General features: G+C 50.0%; 8 protein-coding genes across 8 annotated transcripts; 2 read left to right on the top strand and 6 right to left on the bottom strand.

Annotated features, from left to right (window-relative positions):
* Positions 1 to 62: 62 nt before the first annotated feature.
* Positions 63 to 1,795, bottom strand: AFUA_2G02600 (SIP1 domain-containing protein). The gene is made up of 2 exons (XM_744302.2): positions 1,393 to 1,795; positions 63 to 1,235 (listed from the first exon to the last, which is right to left on the bottom strand). The coding sequence occupies exons 1-2, from the start codon at positions 1,638 to 1,640 to the stop codon at positions 161 to 163; spliced, it is 1,323 nt and encodes a 440-aa protein (XP_749395.1). The 5' UTR covers positions 1,641 to 1,795; the 3' UTR covers positions 63 to 160.
* A 60-nt stretch (positions 1,796 to 1,855) lies between these two features.
* dps1 (putative aspartyl-tRNA synthetase Dps1) lies at positions 1,856 to 3,911 on the bottom strand. Its single transcript, XM_744301.2, has 3 exons — positions 3,885 to 3,911; positions 2,676 to 3,829; positions 1,856 to 2,615 (listed from the first exon to the last, which is right to left on the bottom strand). The coding sequence occupies exons 2-3, from the start codon at positions 3,663 to 3,665 to the stop codon at positions 1,938 to 1,940; spliced, it is 1,668 nt and encodes a 555-aa protein (XP_749394.1). The 5' UTR covers positions 3,666 to 3,829; positions 3,885 to 3,911; the 3' UTR covers positions 1,856 to 1,937.
* Positions 3,912 to 3,925: 14 nt separating this feature from the next.
* On the bottom strand, positions 3,926 to 5,504 carry AFUA_2G02580 (putative HAD superfamily hydrolase). Its single transcript, XM_744300.2, has 2 exons — positions 5,227 to 5,504; positions 3,926 to 5,169 (listed from the first exon to the last, which is right to left on the bottom strand). Exons 1-2 carry the CDS (start codon positions 5,349 to 5,351, stop codon positions 4,089 to 4,091), a joined length of 1,206 nt encoding a protein of 401 aa, XP_749393.1. The 5' UTR covers positions 5,352 to 5,504; the 3' UTR covers positions 3,926 to 4,088.
* Positions 5,505 to 5,536: 32 nt separating this feature from the next.
* AFUA_2G02570 (F-box domain protein) lies at positions 5,537 to 7,142 on the top strand. Its single transcript, XM_744299.2, has 2 exons — positions 5,537 to 6,015; positions 6,113 to 7,142. Exons 1-2 carry the CDS (start codon positions 5,645 to 5,647, stop codon positions 6,876 to 6,878), a joined length of 1,137 nt encoding a protein of 378 aa, XP_749392.1. The 5' UTR covers positions 5,537 to 5,644; the 3' UTR covers positions 6,879 to 7,142.
* Positions 7,143 to 7,235: 93 nt separating this feature from the next.
* On the bottom strand, positions 7,236 to 11,334 carry AFUA_2G02560 (coatomer subunit gamma). Its single transcript, XM_744298.2, has 6 exons — positions 10,925 to 11,334; positions 10,529 to 10,839; positions 9,503 to 10,469; positions 9,103 to 9,450; positions 8,230 to 9,045; positions 7,236 to 8,169 (listed from the first exon to the last, which is right to left on the bottom strand). Exons 1-6 carry the CDS (start codon positions 10,998 to 11,000, stop codon positions 7,937 to 7,939), a joined length of 2,751 nt encoding a protein of 916 aa, XP_749391.1. The 5' UTR covers positions 11,001 to 11,334; the 3' UTR covers positions 7,236 to 7,936.
* Positions 11,335 to 11,418: 84 nt separating this feature from the next.
* AFUA_2G02550 (phosducin family protein) lies at positions 11,419 to 12,453 on the top strand (the record flags this gene model as incomplete). The annotated part of the gene is made up of 4 exons (XM_744297.1): positions 11,419 to 11,552; positions 11,602 to 11,826; positions 11,901 to 12,256; positions 12,311 to 12,453. The coding sequence occupies 4 exons, from the start codon at positions 11,419 to 11,421 to the stop codon at positions 12,451 to 12,453; spliced, it is 858 nt and encodes a 285-aa protein (XP_749390.1).
* A 524-nt stretch (positions 12,454 to 12,977) lies between these two features.
* On the bottom strand, positions 12,978 to 14,050 carry rsmA (putative bZIP transcription factor (Fcr3); the record flags this gene model as incomplete). Its single annotated transcript, XM_744296.1, has 3 exons — positions 12,978 to 13,497; positions 13,608 to 13,858; positions 13,913 to 14,050. The coding sequence occupies 3 exons, from the start codon at positions 14,048 to 14,050 to the stop codon at positions 12,978 to 12,980; spliced, it is 909 nt and encodes a 302-aa protein (XP_749389.1).
* A 590-nt stretch (positions 14,051 to 14,640) lies between these two features.
* Positions 14,641 to 18,220, bottom strand: AFUA_2G02530 (casein kinase 1 family protein). Its single transcript, XM_744295.2, has 5 exons — positions 17,790 to 18,220; positions 17,267 to 17,334; positions 17,130 to 17,202; positions 16,015 to 17,067; positions 14,641 to 15,909 (listed from the first exon to the last, which is right to left on the bottom strand). The coding sequence occupies exons 2-4, from the start codon at positions 17,276 to 17,278 to the stop codon at positions 16,037 to 16,039; spliced, it is 1,116 nt and encodes a 371-aa protein (XP_749388.2). The 5' UTR covers positions 17,279 to 17,334; positions 17,790 to 18,220; the 3' UTR covers positions 14,641 to 15,909; positions 16,015 to 16,036.
* Positions 18,221 to 18,238: the final 18 nt, after the last annotated feature.

Below are 18,238 nucleotides of genomic sequence, written 5' to 3'. Positions count from 1 at the left end.
TACGTCCTTTGCAGTAGGTAACAGAAGACTGATACGGAGTACTGGTCCTCAGTCATACTAACTGGAAATATCGACACAAGTCAAATTGGGTATCTCGGCTTTTCCTGGGATAAAAGACTGTCTAGGGGCGTTTCAAATACGACATTATGTAGAGACCACACTATGTGGCAGGCGACGAGGAACCAATCCATACCTCCCGTTCCTTGAGAAGATCCCTTTGCCCAAAGTACTCGCCAACAACAGTGATAATCATATCGAGCATAGCACGAGTCTGCATCGCCACTTCTATGGCACTATCCTTTCGGCTCTCTTCAGCGTGATTGGCAACGTCGACATTGTCTGATTTGTCGGGTTCAAGAGTTTCATTTGCATTTCCCTGAAGCATCGCTTGAAGACGCGCTTTGGCTGCGTCAAGGTCTTCTGCAGGCGGCTCCCTGTCCGAATCTTGCATTTCATGGCCAATCTGCTCCGCAGCCAGATCATTCTCTTGAGCATTTTCGGGTTGTCCGTGGTCGTCTTCCTGAAACTCGTCATCATCCGATTCCTCATTCGATAGACCACCGTCTCGCCGGGCAGCCGTGGTCTTCTCATCCTCCTCCCTCATCTTTTGCAGTATCTTCACAGCCCTTTTGCCCAAATCTCGGATATCCCCCACTTCCTCGGTCCCCAATTGTCCGACATCGCGGCACTTGCCCAACAGTCCCCAAGCCCAAGCTCCAATCCGTCTGACTCGTTCCGCATCCCCACTTCTGACATTCTCGGACATCAGCCTGGCCATTATTCCCAGCACAGCCAGTACGCTGTCCATATCCATACAGGCCAGCTGAACAGTCTGCGGGTCCACCGCCAACAGAAGCCGTCGCCACTCCTTGCGGGCAGTCTTCGAATGTCGGGGGAAACTAATTGGATGCGAATCGTCCAGGGCAGCAATCGCGCTGGATGGTGGCGTGCATTTTAGGATGGATCGGAGAAGGAGAAAGCGATGGTGGAGAAGATTGTAGTAGCTCGACTGCGCTTCGGAGTATTTGTCTTCCTGTGGTCCCGTAGCGACTTGGGCAATTTCCGGTTCCGCAGGAGCGGCAATATAGACACCATCTGCATAGATACCGTCGCGCAATGGCGCAGATGCTGGTTCAGGCTCTTGCTCTTCTGTGATCACGACTTTGGTCGTCTCTGTTGGCGTCCCCGCAGGTTTGGGCGCGGTAAACAGGAAAGGTAGGGAGTTAGCTTCGGATCTGTACTCTCATGAAAGAGTCATTGACCGGCGATTAGCCACGAAACTGTCAAATGCTCGTCGCAAAAAAGGACTATACATGGGGCAAGTGACATGTAGACTTTTAGCAAGCGGGGAACAGAAAAAGAATTAGCCAGGATCCGCAAGGAAAAGCTTACCGAACCATGCGAAGGTACTCCATTCCATCCTCTGCTTCGCCGTAGAACAGCTCATCCTCCACGTCGACATCCAAGCCTGGAAAGGCGCTCTTTTGCCCATACACGGGGTGGTTGCGAGGGCGTTCGTAAGGCGTCAGGGCGGGCGTCATTTCGTCGGCGTCATCCTCTTCAGCATACGATGGACGGGGACGCTTCGAATAAGGGGATAAACCAGAGGCAGATGTGGGTGGTTTCCGCTTTTCCGGCATGATTTGAACGTGGGTTTGAGTTTCAGGGCGTTGTTGTTCTGGTGCTGGCAGGATTCACGATTCTCCGACCAAAAAGTTCCAGCCTCGGGAGCTTGGGCCACCTCTTATAAGGGCAGCTCAACGGATGCCTTGCACCCTTGGCAACTGAAATGGCCTCTTTTGAAAGCACGCTACGCAGACACAATCTGATCTGAGATTGTCTCTTGAAAGTGATTATGTGGCTTGTTCAGTTCCATGTTTCCCATTATACTTTTGTTCATACGGGTATGTAATGTCGTCGCTAGCTAAACTAAATGCTTAAGGGCGCAGGCGCTGGGGGTCGCGAGGGAACAGACTTGCCAAACGAACATTAGGCAGGCCCAGGAAGAACATGACGATACGGTTCAAGCCCAAGCCACCACCCGCGTGGGGAGGACAGCCCTGGCGGAAAGCAGCCAGGTAATCTTCGAAGCCCTCCTGCTTGGGATCGAGGCCCTTCGCGATCATCGACTCCTCGAGCTCCTTGATGTCATTGATACGCTGCGCTCCAGACATGATTTCCTCGCCACGCATGAAGAAATCATAAGAGTTCGAGAACCTGGGGTCCTGGGGACAGGCCTTAGTGTAGAAGGGCCGGACGGCCATAGGGAACTTGTCCAGCACGTAGAAATCGGTGTCGTACTTATCGCGAATGATCTGACCCAACTGCTTCTCCATTGCGGTGGTCAGATCGTTCTCGAATCGCTCCTGCTCAGAAACATCGACTCCGGCTTCCTTAAGCAGAGCCACACCGTCCATGTAGTTAAGTCTCAGCGCCTTGCCATCCTTGGGAAGCTTGAAGTCGCCAGCCTTGGGGTACGACTTCTGGATAATGGCAATCTGATCCTTGTAGCGCTCCTTGAGTTGGCTGAGAATGAAGACGAGGAGGTTCTCGGCAAACTCCAAGACCTCGTGGTAATGGCTGCGGAATGTCTTCTCGAAATCGAGACCGGCGAACTTTAAAAAGAAGGATTAGTATTAATCGATGTTCAAAAGAAAACAGATCGGTTAGCATACCTCAGTCAGGTGTCTGTGAGTGTTGCTGTCCTCAGCACGGAAGACAGGAGCAATCTCGAAAACGCTCTCCATGTCACCCGCAATGCACATCTGTTTGTACAATTGGGGGCTCTGCGCCAAATAGGCGTTGCGCTTGAAGTACTTGACCTCAAACACATTGCTGCCACCCTCTGTGGCGGCACCGACCAACTTGGGTGTGAAAATCCACCTTGATCCACTCTTGATCATGTACTCTGCGAACAGCTCTGCAACACCACTCGAAATCCAAGTAATGGCCTGGCTAGTCTCTGTTTGTAGATCAAGAACGCGGTTGTCCAGACGAGTCTTGAGAGTCACAATAGGAGCGCCCTCTGCGTCGACCAGATTGCCCTCCTCAGTCGTCTCTGGCGGTGGTCTCTCGGCATCCTTAACCTGCATAGGAAGCATCTGGGCGGCCTCTGAGATCATGTAGACTTTTTGAATGTGAATTTCGAGGTCGCTAAGAGTAGCAGAGGAGATGGGGATGGCAGGCTTCTTGACGATACCGGTAACCTGGACGATGGAGTTGACGTTCAGACCGCCCGTATACTTGACCATCTGTCTCGAGATGGGCTCCGCAGCCGCAATGACAGCCTGCACCTTCTTCCCCTGCTGCCTCAGCATCAGGAAAGCAAGTTTAGCACTCTGAACGCGTGCATTGTCCACACGGGCCACCACTGTAACCTGCTTCTCATAGTGGTCCTCGCCGAGCTCGGAGAACTTCGTAGATGGAACGACATCTTCAGAATCGGGGAGCTTGCCGTACAGGCCCTTGGCGGTATCGTTGGCTTCAGCAGCAGCAGCTTGAGCCTTTTCCTGGGCTGCACGAGCCGCAGCCTTCTCGGCCTTGGCCTTTTCCTTTGCGGCCTTCTTCAAGGCACTCTTGCTAGGACCTTTTTCGGCTCCTTCGGCGGGGGGCGCCGCGGGGGTTTCCTCGGGCTTGGGACGAACGGGCAATTCGGAGTCCGCCATGGTCGCTGGTGTTTCACGGAGTTTGCAGACTGGATCGGGGAGAGGTGGGCGTTGTTATGACTCTCCAAGTTCATGAGTCAATGAGATCCTTTCGACTCACCCCGCCAACCCATACTAGCCCTGAGCCCTAGGAGGGGCTCCTCTAGAGTCACGTGCCTGTACTCCTGTGCCTTAGGTATCAGCTTATACGGTTGTCTTGGAAAGGCGAACGAAATGTACTTGAACCGGTTCTATAATAATGCTACATGTTCCGAGAGCAATTCAATACAGAAAGTCCGTGGTATCTCAGATATGGACCTATTAAAACGCAGGTCTGCCAACACTACCTATATACATGCTTTGCTTTCTTCCACGGGCATAAACCCTAATGCAATGCAGTCAGTTCGCTCTATAGAAAATGAACTGTCCAGTTGATCCAGTCTTTCACTCTGTGAGTTTCCACCCAGAAGACTTTATTCCCCATTCGACAGCCTTTTTTACATCGTCAACGATGACTTTTGGAGTCCAAGCGGGCTCTCCTCCTCTGTAGACACCAGTGCGCACAAGAATTGAATGCCAGTTGCTGCCATTTCCGCTACGGTAGCTGTTTGCGCCTCGGATATCGGACTCGGGGTTGTCCCCGACCATATAGACGTTCCGGAGTGGCTTAGTGCCATCCGTTCCAAAGATCTCTGTGCGATTGCGCAGCAGTTGTCGCTCCGCGAACTCATACGTTCCTTGGTATGGCTTCCCGATGATCGTCTTCTTCAGCTCGACGCCTTTGCTTGGCCCTCCGGTAATCGCGGCCCAGGTGCCTTCCAAGGCCTCGCGAAAACCTCCTTGGCCCAAACGCGGTAAATGGTAAGCAGCTGCCCACCACAAGTCGGGGTTTGAAAAGTACAGATGTGGCTGGCCGTCTTGCAAGAATCCCCTATTTGGGAGATCGGCTCGCCCATTCTTGTCCGATATTGTACCCAACACACCCTGCGATGATAGTAGAAGGTCGATAATCAGATGAGCGTCCAAGCCCCAGTCGCGGGAGTCATTAAACACGAAGATGGCATCAATCTTCAACCCTCTGGTTGGATCCCGAGGGTCCAGCGGGTTCGGTATCGGCCTTGCAAATTTCTCGTAGTAATCTTTAAACCCTTTGGAGAAAGGCCAAATGGATGGATTGGCCATAAAAATATCGCCAGGAGTGAGCACATTCTTGAAGCCGTACTGCTCCGCAACCCGACGACAGCCATCACCATCACCTCCGACAACTAGCACGCGTTTATCCTCCAAAGAGCTGTGTTCATCTGGCCCCTTCACAAGCTCCGCAAAAGGAGAATGGCTCTGGATGATGACTGAGGCGTCCAATGGTACCTTGAGCTTCTCACTAATCTCCGCCACTCTCTCTGTCTCATGTTTTCCACCGCCATTTGTCAAAAGAATAAAGGGAATTCCTTGGTCCTTGAGCAATGCTAGAGACTCCGCTGCACCGGGGATAGGCTTGGACGACCGGAGGAGTACACCATCGATGCTAGGTCACAATATGGTTAGCGAGGACATTCGCACATTGCGATGGTCTCGCACTTACTCAAATGCAAATGCAAAGTCTGGAATCTGAGATGTGGAAGTTGCAGTCCGGATGGCTCTGCGACAAGAGTAAGAGTATGCGCTCTGGAATCGTCCAAGAGAGCGCCAAAGGAGTTGCGGTCTCATTCTAAGCAGACGTAGCTAAACGAAAGATATATGTACATAAATATATTATGACAATGGTGCAATTGTGCAATTGAGTGTAGAAAGTGAATTGACGCGAGTCGGAGACGGGGAGACAACGAGGAGTCACACAGCGGGCAGCGGACCGACACCAATGAGATCATTCCCCGGTTCTTTAATCTCTTATCTTCTGGACCAACGACAAGGGCCCCTCTACCTCTCTACACGGCATTTCATCTTAGGTGTCTCTCTACTCTGCGCCAGTATCATGGCATTCAGCATTATATACGCCCCCGATGCACTCTACTCGCCAAATCTACCTGCCTACTGAGATTGTTGTGCAAATTGTCCGCTTTGTGGCTACAGATGAAGCCCATCGTCAAGAAGCGCTTTACGCATGCTGCTTAGTATCGCGTCAGTGGTATTCCGCAGCCGTCTCCCTCCTGTATGAAAAGCCCCGGCTACATATCGGAAACTCTTTCCAGCAGTTTGTATCAACTTGCTCAGGAGTCGGTGGACGGAGAAATAAATTGAATCTGGGAAGTTTTGTCCGTCGCCTGGACCTCAGTCGGCTGGTGCACCATAGCTCCAACAGCGTGACTGCCCGACTGCTTGGCCGAGTCAAAGAGAACCTGGAAGTTTTCGTGGCTCCAAGAGTGTCATTTGCGTAAGTATTGGTTTTCCCGTTTGGATTCTGTCGGTTTTCTTCTCTTAATGCTTCCGACCTTGCATCAATCGAAATTTGCCGCTAACATGAGTTACAGTGTCAATAGCCTTCCTGCTCTGTCAAAATGCACGAATCTCCGCCATCTTGATCTCTCCCTAGTTGCGGATCCGATTGCCTTCCCCAATCTCAAGAAAGCGTTAAGTCGTCTGCCGCGACTGCGTACTCTTCGAGTTCCCCGCTCAACCAATCTTGATGTCCCGGACTCATCACGAGCAGAATGGCCTCCCCTCCTTCATAAACTGCAACTGAGCGGTAACTTCTCAGCCACTACGATCCCCTCATTTTCCTGGCCGCCTGCTCTCACCAGCTTGACTTTGAAGAATTGCACGGATTTGTCGGTGACGAGCATTGCCTGCTTGTTCAGTAGTCCGCAGCTGAGCGAGACCCTAAAGCATCTTACAATATCCTATGCAAATCGGGGACTTGAGCCCGGGTCTATCAACGCTGTGACAGCGTTCTTACCCAACCTAACATATCTAAGCGTACCCGGCGATATGGTAGATGAGACATTCTTCGATGTTCTATACTTCCTGTCGCCTCCTTTGGCTCTTGAAGTGCTCGAGTTTGGCATGCCTTACTTGGACCCAGTGCTCCATTTTGAAACAGGATCCTTGATCATGGCGCTGGACAAGGGTCTGGGTAATGTCCGTTCCGTCGGATTTTCGGATATATTCTGCACCGACGAGCGCATTGTCGAAGACGAAGAAGTTGACGATGTCCTTCATAAACATGCTAGGCAGAGAGCTGAACAAGGTGCGCCGACCGCAGTCGACGAAACTGAAGTCGGAGTATATTACATGTGACTATCATGGCTCCCCAATTCTATGAAATTGCATGTACCTGCCGCAGATGACTGATGATAATGACTGATGACCTCACTACACTCTTACCTCCATGATGACAAAAGTACCTGGCCAGTGTGAACTTAAAAGCATATTTCTTTACATTCTGTCGACGTCATGTACTCTAGACTCAGTTGCTTCACAGCTAGAGTGTGTGAATCACAATGTACTGCCAAAAGGCATGACCTGTTTACCATGTACAGGCCGACAAGTCCAGAATTTATGGTATGTAAGAATTTCCGAACCTTAAATCATCAACTTCTTGACGCTTATTCAGGAAAGGTTTCTTTTAATAACTACGGATGCAGGGCTGTTGATGGGAAATCGCCTGCACGCTGTGTAAACATATAGATCTTTCCCCGATGAACAGCAATTTTAGACAAAAGCTCAAAGCGCTGGCACAGTTAGCGCTTGAGTGACAACAGAGATGTCTGGTCGAACAACAAGGTTAGGAAGACACCAATACTATAGCTCTGCCAGTCTTATTGCGGCGAGGTTTTCGTGGGCAGCTGTCGACTTTGAAATCCCGTGGAATGGCCCCGAGACTGAGGTATCAAGAAGAGCTGGTCATAATGAATCCTTCTAGCCTACACTATCACGCTGCATAAGTCTGATCGACAGATATGGAACAGTGACCTGAAACATTTTTGATCGGTTTGCTTCTTCGACGACTAAGTACATCCAAGGTCTAACTAAGAATCCTCGAGTCATGATACTGCCCTCCGGGGACAGTAATGATCTGAGGGTGAGAACCAAAGGTACGGAACGTCCAGAAGGGGGACGAAACAGGTGATACGGCCAAATGGATATAAGAAAATGTAGAAATCAAGTGGATAACGGGGTTTGGCGCGACTACACAAAATGATCATCGCATCTAGCTTGACACCTGAATTATAGGTAGAAACTGGCAATTGAAGGAAAAGGAACAAAACGCAGGAAATGGTTCTGGTCTCATGAAAATGCAGAATCCGTCGTTAGTGCACGCCTGCTGAAACGTGCACCCATTACAATATACAACCTTAAGCAAGAGCTGCCATGACAGCGGGAGCCACACCTTCCTCCTCTGCTCGAATGGTGATCTTGGTAGTGACACCTGTCTTGCTTGAGAAAGCCATTTTGATCAAAGCTGCAACTCTACCACCTGACACAGTTTTTCCGAAAAGCTTGAGCGTATGTGTGCTGTTGCTTAGAGCCATATCTGAGCCTTCTAGAGGCTGGAGAGAAAGGGCAGTGATCAATTGCTCAGTGGCATCTGCAGTCAAGTCAGTATATCGAATTGAATTCACATTGAAACGTCGAATTCGAGACGCACCTGAGATGTTCTTCATGTTACTGAGTTGCAGAGTCTCGCTGACTTCCTCCCCGTTCGCGCCGGTCTGCTCCCAGACGTGGTCAAAGCTGCCGGCAAACGTGGGAATGACATAGTCGCTGCCAGTAAGTTCCAAGTCCTCGACCTGATACTCGTCCTCATATCCGCTATCCTCCGGCTCTCCGGAGCTAGGGTCAATCTCTTTGCTGGTAAATTTTAAGATGTTTGTAAATGATGTGACAGGGAAGCTGTGTTCGCCGGAGAGTTTCTTGAAGGTGACGTATACGATACCAGGCTCGTTTGCAGCTAGCTTGGGAGCTGGCACGATGAACTCTTCTTCCAGGACCTCTTCCTCAGAAGGAGTGGCGACTACCGTTACATCCTCCAGTACCGTATCGGGCAGAGTGTTCTTAATGTCGTATTGCACCACAATGTGCTCCTTGAAAACATGTTTGACGGCTGTTACCACGTATTCGGTCTCACTCTCAGTAAGCTCAACAGGCACAGAGGACTTGAGCAAAGTTCCGTAGGCCTTGAGCTCGGGAATCTGCATGAGCTGCTCGGCATATTTCTGAGTTGCCGCTGCGGTTGCCGCCTCGGCGACGCCATTGGCCTTGCCTTTGGGAGGACCTGCAGAAGGAGCCTTGAGGGTGGGTGTTGCAGTTGTGAGCTTCTTGGTCCTCTCTTCAGCCAATGCCTGTTCTTGTGTGACAACAGGAACAGTGGAAATGTCGAAAGCCGCGGCAAATGTCTCCTTGTCTGTCGATGTCACGTACATGACAAGCTGGTGCTCGAACGTAGAAAGTGAAAACATAGAATCTAGTTATGTAAGTTTTCGAAAACAATATCAGATTGGATCAGAAAATGTATACATACCGTTCTTAATGAACCGTTCGGCCATCTCGTCCTCTTCCGCCATGAGACGAAGATTGAGGGCAGCTCGGTCTCGAACCTCATCGTCCGTATCGTCAAGACAGCGTGTAAGGAGGACGGAGACACTGGATTTCACTTCAGGGTCCTTCTGTCCGACGCCAAACTTGGCCAGGGCCGTTACAGCGGCAGCTCGTACGATAGCATTCTCCAGGACAACTCTATTGTAGATGTAGCGGATGTACTTAGTGGGGTGAGATGTCTTGGGCCCTTCCACACCGAGAAGGTGTAGAATTCGGACGGACAACTTGGTGAATTCACAGTCCTCAATGAACTCGCAGAGGTGGGCAAGGGCTAGTTATTGTTAGTTGGGTTGGTTGCCAATAGTAGGGTTGGGGGTTCGCACCATCTTCTTTGCTCTCAGGAACGAATTTTATCAGGTCAAACATGCTTTCAACGACACTCCGCTTGAATTCATATCCACCCTCGTCCCTGAGAATGCCGCTGAGGAACGCCAGCATACCGGCTTGCTTGCTGGGGAATTTCAAGCAGAGAGTCCGAATAGCCTCAACAATAGTGATCTTGAACTCATCCGTGATATCAGCCATGAAACCAGATATCTGCTTCATCAAGCGATCAACACTGGCCTCGTTGCCAGTCTTGAGCAGCGTTGTGATGGCAAAAGTGGCGATGGAACGGTTGGAGTTGGAGATAAGAGATTCAATGTCAGGGTTGCACACATTGACAACATGAGGCTTGAAACTGGCAAAGTTGTGGAGAATACGAATGGCAGCAAACTTGGTGATGGCGCGTGGAGAAGAGAGGAACAACTGGAGAACATGAACAGCCTGCGACGCTTCCGCATCGGTGACATCGCGCATATTGCAGATTGCCTTTGCCGCCTCGAAGTTGACCATTTCATGCTTATGCCGGAGCCAGCCATCAAGCATTTGCATCATCGGTTTCCTCAGGCCCGGATCCTCCTCCGCCAACTTGGCTGCTAATCGCACCAACAATACCAGCGCGGCGGGGCTCTTCACAACGCCAGCTGCTCCATACTGCTGAACCATCTTCACCAACGCCATCCTATCGTGCGAGCGCATCTGGTACAGAAGACCAATGGCATGATATTGAGTCATGAAGTTTGATTGTGAGATAGCGTGACTCGAGGAGCTGCCGCCGAAGCCAAGGAAACCGGTCGACGACTTCGATGCGGATGCAGCTTCCTGCGTCTCACTCTGCCATCTACGAACGACATCGCGCGCAATTGGAAGGAGGTGGTATGAAGAAACCAGAGCGGCAGAGGAGACAGAAGGGGTCTTGTCGACAATCGCGGTTTTGATCAATCGCTCGATACCTTGCACGGTGGTGGCCTTTAGAGATTGCATCAGCTACTAAGCTTAAGGAATGTAGTATAACGAAGGATGCTCACATCAATGATGCGGCACAGAGCCCGAATGGCGTTTGCTCTGTAGAGGATGTCGCTACCGACAGCGGTATCCTTCATGATAATGCTTGTTGACATGATAACATCCTCGGCCGTGTTCGCGAGTTCCTTCAGAATCAGATAGACCATTTGCCGCAGGGAAGGATCCTTATTCTGAAACAGCTTCGAAATGCCGAAGAACAGAGTGGTCGCCTCATTCGTGGGGAATTGCTCCCCCGTAAACATAAGGACAGCAATCTTGGTCAAGAGGGTTCGACATCTTCGTGGAGAGATTGGAGAGGAATTGAAGAGACGTGCTATCAGCCGATAAAGGGAAGAACATGATTAGTTAATTGCTTGGTAGTTTGGTGGCCTCTTCAGGGGAACTGAGAATCCCCTTACCATCTTGGAAGACGGAGGTCCGATCGAGCTTGATCATCACCTGATCAGCGTCCTCATCTTTTTTAACGTAACTCATGGCGAAAAAAGCTGCTGATCTAACAGCAGCAGAGAGGTCTGTTCTGATACCCTCTTCTGTTGTAGGTTATCGGTAAAGGTTACGCCGGAGTCAACAATGGAATAAGGACGGGTGGGTAAAGTATTATGGGGAAGTCAGTAGCAATTGGGGTGTGCAGGCGGTGTAAACGATTAACGCGCCCTCATTATCCGTGAGGGGTGAAGTAAAAAAAGAGAAAAGCGAAAGGCCAGGCGAGTAGAGGCAGCGTCCAATGTCAGGGCAAGGCTACCGACCCTGTTCAAGGGGAGAATCGAGCATGAAAGGAGAGGTTGTTGCCAAAGCAGCTCCCAATACCGTCGTACAATCTCCAGGTGGCCTTCCGCGTCTGTGGGTGCTCTAGCCACTGTGGCTAATGCTGCAAACAGAGCAAACCCGCGGCATGCATCATATCATCATCTCTGGTGCTTGGGAGCCTCAACAAACAATTGCATGCGAGCTCTCATTCTACCTACCTAAACTTGCAATTTTCATTTTTCACGATAGATCAACTTATTTCTCATTATGGAGGTCCAGGTAAACCCCAACGAGGACACCGAGTGGTAGGCAAATTCAATCTCCGTAGTTTCCTCAGCAAAGCCCCCGATAATCGCTCACCCCGCCCTAGGAATGACATTCTCCGCAAGCATGGCATTATCCCCGAAAAGCCCCAGGACCCTGAACCATTGATCCAAGAGGCCCTCGTGGAGGCCGAACGAAAAGCACATGAGAACAGGCTCGAAGACAAAGACCTCGATGAGCTGCACGATCTCGAAGATGAAGAAGACGAAGAGTTCCTCGAACAATACCGGTACGTCGCTAACCATGAGAGTTCTGGTATCCTCGGCTGCGGGCTTTGGGCTTTCAAGAACTGACCAAATCCAGCAAAAAGCGCCTCGCCGAACTCTCTACCCTTCAGAAAACCAGCATCTACAACCAAGTCTACCCCTTACAAAAAGTTGATTACGCCCGCGAGGTAACAGAAGCCTCCAGCAAATCGTTCGTGCTCGTCCACCTCACATCTACCAGCGGGAACGTCGAGTCGCGGGTCCTGTCCGACCTGTGGCGTCAACTAGCTATGAAATACGGTGACATTAAATTCTGCGAGATCCGCGGCGATATGTGCATTGAAGGGTACCCAGAACGGAATACGCCGACGATTCTGGTATACAAGGACGGAGAAATTAGGAGGCAGCTTGTCACACTACGGGAGCTCAATGGACCCAAGACTAAGCTTGAGAGTGCGTTTACTAATGATTAATGTTGTATAAATGTTGGCTGAAGTTGTCTCGCAGACCTTGAGCGTATGCTAGTGGATCTGGGCGCCTTAAAAGAAAGCGATGTCCGGCTAAAGAAGCGATCTTACTCGTTCGACGAGGAGCGTCAATCAAACATTCGGAGTGCGAACGTCGAAGATTACGACGATGATTGGGACTAAGGAAACGATGACTGCGAATTATCTTCTAGTACAACATTGCCATTATCATGCTGATTATACCATATCGGTTCGTCGATCTTTTCAAACTCAAACGATGCATTCGTTGAAATCTGGGGCAAACTGAAAACGACATGGGTGAACTGGTGTTGTTGATCAACTATCTGCATTCAATATTGCGACTTTTAGGTTCATGTCAAAGGATAGGTGTCTGCGGAATGACAATTGTCTTTCATGATTATAAGCATGCATATACCGAATTGTGAACCATTTAGTCGGCCGATAATGCTGCCGCAAACGCTAGCATTCTCGACAATCATTACTTCAAATCCCATTACCAGCATTCTTGCGTGCATTGATAACATAAATGAGAAATATCATCTGATGAGCGTATATCAAACCCAGACACGATCCCTGCGCCAAATAACACCCTTCTACATAGCGCCGTATCCTCCCATAAGTAGCTTCCAAACGCACCAAAATCCATGTACCAGATCATAACTCAGTCCAAATTCGCCCTGCCAAGGTCATATCAATTCATCGCGGCAAGCCGCAGCACTCGCCTCAATGGCCTGGAGCACCTGGCCCTCCCTGAACGCCGGACCCTGTCCATTACACTGAGCCATTCCCTTCAAACGATTAGAGACATCCCCGATATCGACCAGACCCTGCTTGTACAGCTCATGCCCCTGGATCAGATCCCAGGTCGCCCCGGCATCGAGGAGCCTCTCGCCCGTCTTCTCACAGACCGTCACTCGATGTGTAGGCGCCGGCTCCCCCTTCGGCACGAGGTTCGTGTAAAAGTCAGTAGGGGTGTACTTCATCGGACCTGTGATGGTTGGCTCCGAGTCCAGATGACGGCCTTGCGAGCTCGCCAATTGGCCCGTGGTAGCCCGTAGGACCTCATTCTCAGTTGCGAACTTGGCCAGCTCCCGCTTCAGCCGTTCGTTATCGGCGGCTAGGGTGGTGGATTCTTGCTCGAGTGCGCTGACTTTCTCTTCCAGTTCGCGGACATGGCGCTCCTTTCGCTCGCGGAACGCTCGCTGACTGAAGGCATCGATGGGGGATATGTCAGTCGCTCTTATTCCACAGTATGCTTTCAGCGCGGGCATGTATTGCAGCCCTAACACTTTCACAGGAACGAATGAATCACATACGCAGCTCGGTTCTGTGCCTTGCGCTTGCTTTGTGCTGGAGTCAAATTGTCCTTTTCTTCGCTGCTGCTCCGATGCTGAAGTTGGTCGTCGCCGCCTTCGACGGATCCAGGCTCCGCATGGCTATTGGGGAAATCATTGCTCGAAACTGAGTGTTTGGAGAAGGATTCGGGTGGGGAGTGCGGCGGAGGGACAAACGACGAAGGGGCGGCGGGGTTCTGAATGCGAAAGGAAGGGTGGAACGAATGATAATTCTAGGGTAGGACAGGATTAGTATCAGTTTAGCAGAATGGGCGACGTAGGCCAACAACTAGAGAGCTAAATGGATCATTAATATCATCGCCATTAGGCGCTGGGTTGTTCTGATCGGGTGTAGGTAGTCCGTGGAGATCGTAGACGGAGAATGGCTGCTGTGACTGAGGATTGGAATAAAATGAGTAGTCCATATCTGTGCACTTCCCTCAACCGAAGTACGTCTTTTTGCAATGGATGGCTGGCTTATAAGAGAGCAGGTAAGAATACAATATTGATAAAATCGCTGAGATACTTTCTCTCTTATCGATGGGAGACAGCGGTCAGGATGGTACGGAGACGGATTTAATGGGGCTGAGTCTTGGATCTGCTTTTGTTCGGAGAACCCAAGAAATTACAAGGAAAGGAACAACTTAGAATAACATAGATGCAAAGCAACCGTTAATTTGGCCGCTCCCAATAATTGACACCAGCTTCTAAGCAGCATGGCATGATTCTGCGTAATCATAATGATGAAGATGTAGATGTAGATGTAGATATTAAAAGCACTTCGGAACAACATGGGTTGGTGGGTATGATGGCAGCTTCATGTATGTCAACGAAAGGAATCGCCTCTGATAATCTGATCGAATAGAGGGCAAGAATTTCCAGGTAGCTTATCGGTGTCATCACTCCACGAGAGACTTAGATTCTTTACATCAAATTTACCAATGACTTCCGCATTTGCTCCCTGGAGCACAAAAGGAGCTATAGACAGCTACGGAAGTGCCAGCCTAGTGATACTGCAAAGATAAAGGAGATTGATTCACAACAAAAGACTGAAATATTATCTGAGTGACCGGAGAGACAGTATGAGAGAACCTAGCCGATAGTTTTGAGAGTTGGCTCGCGTTAGGCCCTCACAACTTGACCCCTTCACACAAATGCCAAAGAGAGTAAAAAACACATCAAAGCCATAAGATGCCGTTAAAGTGAACACAAATCGACGTGATACCCCCCCGGAAGCGACCCTATCCATTTTCCGTCGCCAATTACCCAAATGCAAAGACGCAATTCCCTCATGCCTGACCCACTGCAAGTCGTCCCATAATCCTCATAACCGGGTAGTCGTGAGATAAGTTTGTTGAGAAGGACAACAGCAGAGGCCTCGAAAGTGGACACTCAGAGATTGCCGTCTTCACCACATCATCGCAGGTCGTTCCTTCCGTCATCGTCCCCTGTTGACACGTCGATAACTCACAAGCAAAACGGTGGAAAGTACATGAAAGCATGCAGGACATAAGAGAACGATGAGAAGTGCAAGAGCAAGGTTGGGTTGAGAAAGTGTTGAAACAGGACGGCAGATGATCAACCTGAGGATCCCCAGTGACATTTGTCGACATTCTGATAAAGCTGCTTCGTCACAATACTGATGATCCCGTTCATGCATCTCTTATCACCCGACCCACCCGGCAAAATGCAGAGACTGAAAATCTCGATTCAAACATGAATTCGAGTGACTGGACCAAGGTGGGTAAACGGGTAAAATATAGCCGCAGTAAAAAGCATTTCGAGGCTGCTATCGATTTCACTTCAAAGAAGCGTCCGCGTATCGAGTACCGAAGTAGTGAAAAATGGTGGTGTTGTCGAGCGTTGAAGAAAAACCTCCACCGAGTGAAAACACAAGCGAACTGACGAAGTAGAGAACGATGAGCGGTCCGTCGAAGCGTTGTAGATCGAAAAACGATCAGGTCCGGATAAAGGGCCGATAAGAGTGCACGGGAACAACAAAAGAAAAAAAAAATGAATGGAGATCCAAGGCAAAGAAGTCCGAGAAAATTGCTGCACGATGTCAGATAGGTACCGTGATCACAGGAGGTCCCGGGCTTCGAAGTTGGTGTAAGTTGTTGGCATGCAGGAAGCTGAAAATACGATCAAAAGACGAGTAAAATCAAGCTGCGCTGCCATGCTGCACAATTAGTACCACTGAGCACCGTATCCATCGTCCCGCTTCGTACGGCTACCGGTAGGCCCATAAGCACCTGAAGCAGCAACCTTGGAAGCAGAGCGCAGCCTAATGCCGAAGACTATGAGATTAGTCAGATTCTAGAAACTGAAGAGGACCTCCACGCGCAGAGCGGATCTTGAACACCAAACGCAGAGGAAAGGGGTTCCCTACACGGAACCTAGGTTTCAGATACTCACATCCTGTCACTCCCTCCCATAGCACGGTTGGTGTCAGGGGTGTTGTTGAGCGTGTTGTGATCAAGGACCTTGCGACGCTGGCTGGAGATAGCACCAGGTTTGGCAGCAGTAGCAGTGGTAGCCATGGGGGCCTGAGCTCCAGCTGCATTTTGGCGGCCATCAGCCTCCTTGTCCTTCTTGTTATTGGTAGCATCCGCAATCATGGCAGCGTTCTTCTGGTATTTGTAGACGGTCCAGTCGAACACGTAATCGTACTGGTAGGACTCGCGGACGAACAGGTCGCGGAAGATCTTGCGGAGGTAGGAGTAGTCAGGCTTGTCATCAAAACGCAGGGAGCGAGTGTAGTTGAGGTAGATGGAGAACTCGTTGGGGAATCCACGGCAGAGGACCTCGGTGGGCGTGGTCATCTTCTTTTCCATGATGCGGTCATATTTTTGCTTCTTGGTGGCCGCCTTCAACCCCTGCCAAGGGAGAGTGCCACGGCAGAAGTAGAGCATGACATATCCGAGAGATTCCATATCATCACGACGAGACTGCTCAACACCAAGGTGAGTGTTGATACTAGCATAACGAGCCGTTCCGGTGAGGTTCTTGTTCTCACGGTACGGGATGTGGAAGTGCGTCTTGGGATCGCGGTACTTCTTGGCAAGGCCGAAATCAATCACATTGACTTGGTTTCCACGCTTGCCGATACCCATTAGGAAGTTGTCGGGCTTGATATCACGATGGATGAAGGACTTGGCGTGGATATATTCGATACGGGAGATGAGTTGATCTGCCAGGAGAAGCACAGTCTTCAGGGAGAATTTGCGGTTGCAGAAGTTGAAGAGGTCCTCCAGGCTGGGACCCAAAAGGTCGATGACCATAGCGTTGTAGTCACATTCGGTACCGAACCAGCGGACAAATGGGATTCCAACACCACCAGCGAGGGATTTGTAAACTCGAGCTTCATACTCGAGTTGGGGGTGCTTGGCCTTGACGCTCTCGAGCTTGATGGCGATTTCCTCCCCAGAGATGATGTTGGTACCTGTATCCTTTTGTAAGCGGTTGCTCACCAACTGACTTCCTCAGAAAATATCAATGCCATACCGAGATAGATGTCACCAAAGCTACCGCTTCCGATCTTACGGCCGATGCGGTATTTATTACCGACTCGCAAATCCTGTGTTGTGACAATATTAGTACAAAGTACAAGGTTCGAAGGATGCATTGATGCAAAAACTAACCATTGTCGTCATCTTGACTGTCGATTTTAGGCACAGCTGAAAGCTGTGATTGGAGATGATGTCAAAGACTGTAGAAAAAGAAAGTGAGTTGTTAGTCAAACAATTGACAATGCTGTGAACAAATGCTAGGACGAGTCGAACGGGGCAAAATAACGGGAAAAGCCTAATGCAGTGAGGAACAAGTCAAGAGATTGAGAGTGGAAGAAAATGGGGCAAAAAGTGCAAGCTCCAGCTTCCAGCGCGTAGTTGCTTGGCAAAGTGAGTGAATGGTGATGAGGCTGCTACGGGAAGCTGCTGACGGAAGGGCGCCTCAACGACTCAGCAGAAGAAGAAGGGCCACCAAATAGACGTAGGAGCTTGAGAGAAGTGAGAGCAAAATGTTGAGAAAAAGTACTCCTTGTTGTTTTGTTGCAGACAAAACGGGAGTGGCGATGAGGACATTTGATTCCGACTGTAAAAGCCCGACCGAAGAAAAGGCGGAGGAGAAGAGAGGGAAAAAAAGGAGACTGGGAGGCCAACTCACCTTAATAATGGGACACGTTGGAAATACAGAGAGGAGACGCGTAGGAATTAACAGACAGGAAAGAAGTACCTGCTGTTGAAAACAAGAAGGAAAAGAGAAAACGAAAACCAAGGGCAGAGCCTTGATATCGGAAGGTGGAATTGGAAAAGAGGGAGGAGAAGGGAAGAGGAGGAAGGAGAATAAGAAGTGAGTTTGGGTGAGTGTTGGGTGTACTCAGAGAGGAGACTAAGCAGTACTGAGAGAGTAGGTAGCCAGTACACAGGGAAGAGGGGGCCGGGTATTGACAAGTAAAAGCGGTGATGGAAGGTCAGCCTGAGGTTAGGCACTACTTTGCGGGAAAAATGAAGGCAAAGAGGAGGCAAAATCTGTTTCAGGAAGCAGCTAGGCAGGTATCGTAGGTAAGAAGACAGTATGGTATATTACGGTATCACATACATAAGTCTAGGCAC

Source organism: Aspergillus fumigatus, chromosome 2, assembly GCF_000002655.1.
Source record: "Aspergillus fumigatus Af293 chromosome 2, whole genome shotgun sequence".
NCBI lineage: Eukaryota > Fungi > Ascomycota > Eurotiomycetes > Eurotiales > Aspergillaceae > Aspergillus > Aspergillus fumigatus.
Note: the sequence above shows the minus strand (reverse complement) of the source record. Positions and strands in the feature narration are given on the sequence as shown.

Coding starts and splice junctions, on each gene's coding strand:
- AFUA_2G02600 (XM_744302.2), bottom strand. CDS start 1,640: ATGCCGGAAAAGCGGAAACCACCCACATCTGCCTCTGGTTTATCCCCT. Junction 1,236..1,392: donor GAGTACCTTCGCATGGTTCG/GTAAGCTTTTCC, acceptor ATGAGAGTACAG/ATCCGAAGCTAACTCCCTAC.
- dps1 (XM_744301.2), bottom strand. CDS start 3,665: ATGGCGGACTCCGAATTGCCCGTTCGTCCCAAGCCCGAGGAAACCCCC. Junction 2,616..2,675: donor CTCACAGACACCTGACTGAG/GTATGCTAACCG, acceptor TTCTTTTTAAAG/TTCGCCGGTCTCGATTTCGA.
- AFUA_2G02580 (XM_744300.2), bottom strand. CDS start 5,351: ATGAGACCGCAACTCCTTTGGCGCTCTCTTGGACGATTCCAGAGCGCA. Junction 5,170..5,226: donor GACTTTGCATTTGCATTTGA/GTAAGTGCGAGA, acceptor ATTGTGACCTAG/CATCGATGGTGTACTCCTCC.
- AFUA_2G02570 (XM_744299.2), top strand. CDS start 5,645: ATGCACTCTACTCGCCAAATCTACCTGCCTACTGAGATTGTTGTGCAA. Junction 6,016..6,112: donor GCTCCAAGAGTGTCATTTGC/GTAAGTATTGGT, acceptor CATGAGTTACAG/TGTCAATAGCCTTCCTGCTC.
- AFUA_2G02560 (XM_744298.2), bottom strand. CDS start 11,000: ATGAGTTACGTTAAAAAAGATGAGGACGCTGATCAGGTGATGATCAAG. Junction 10,840..10,924: donor GACCTCCGTCTTCCAAGATG/GTAAGGGGATTC, acceptor ATCGGCTGATAG/CACGTCTCTTCAATTCCTCT. Junction 9,046..9,102: donor CGAACGGTTCATTAAGAACG/GTATGTATACAT, acceptor TTACATAACTAG/ATTCTATGTTTTCACTTTCT.
- AFUA_2G02530 (XM_744295.2), bottom strand. Junction 17,068..17,129: donor CTTTGGTGACATCTATCTCG/GTATGGCATTGA, acceptor AAAAGGATACAG/GTACCAACATCATCTCTGGG.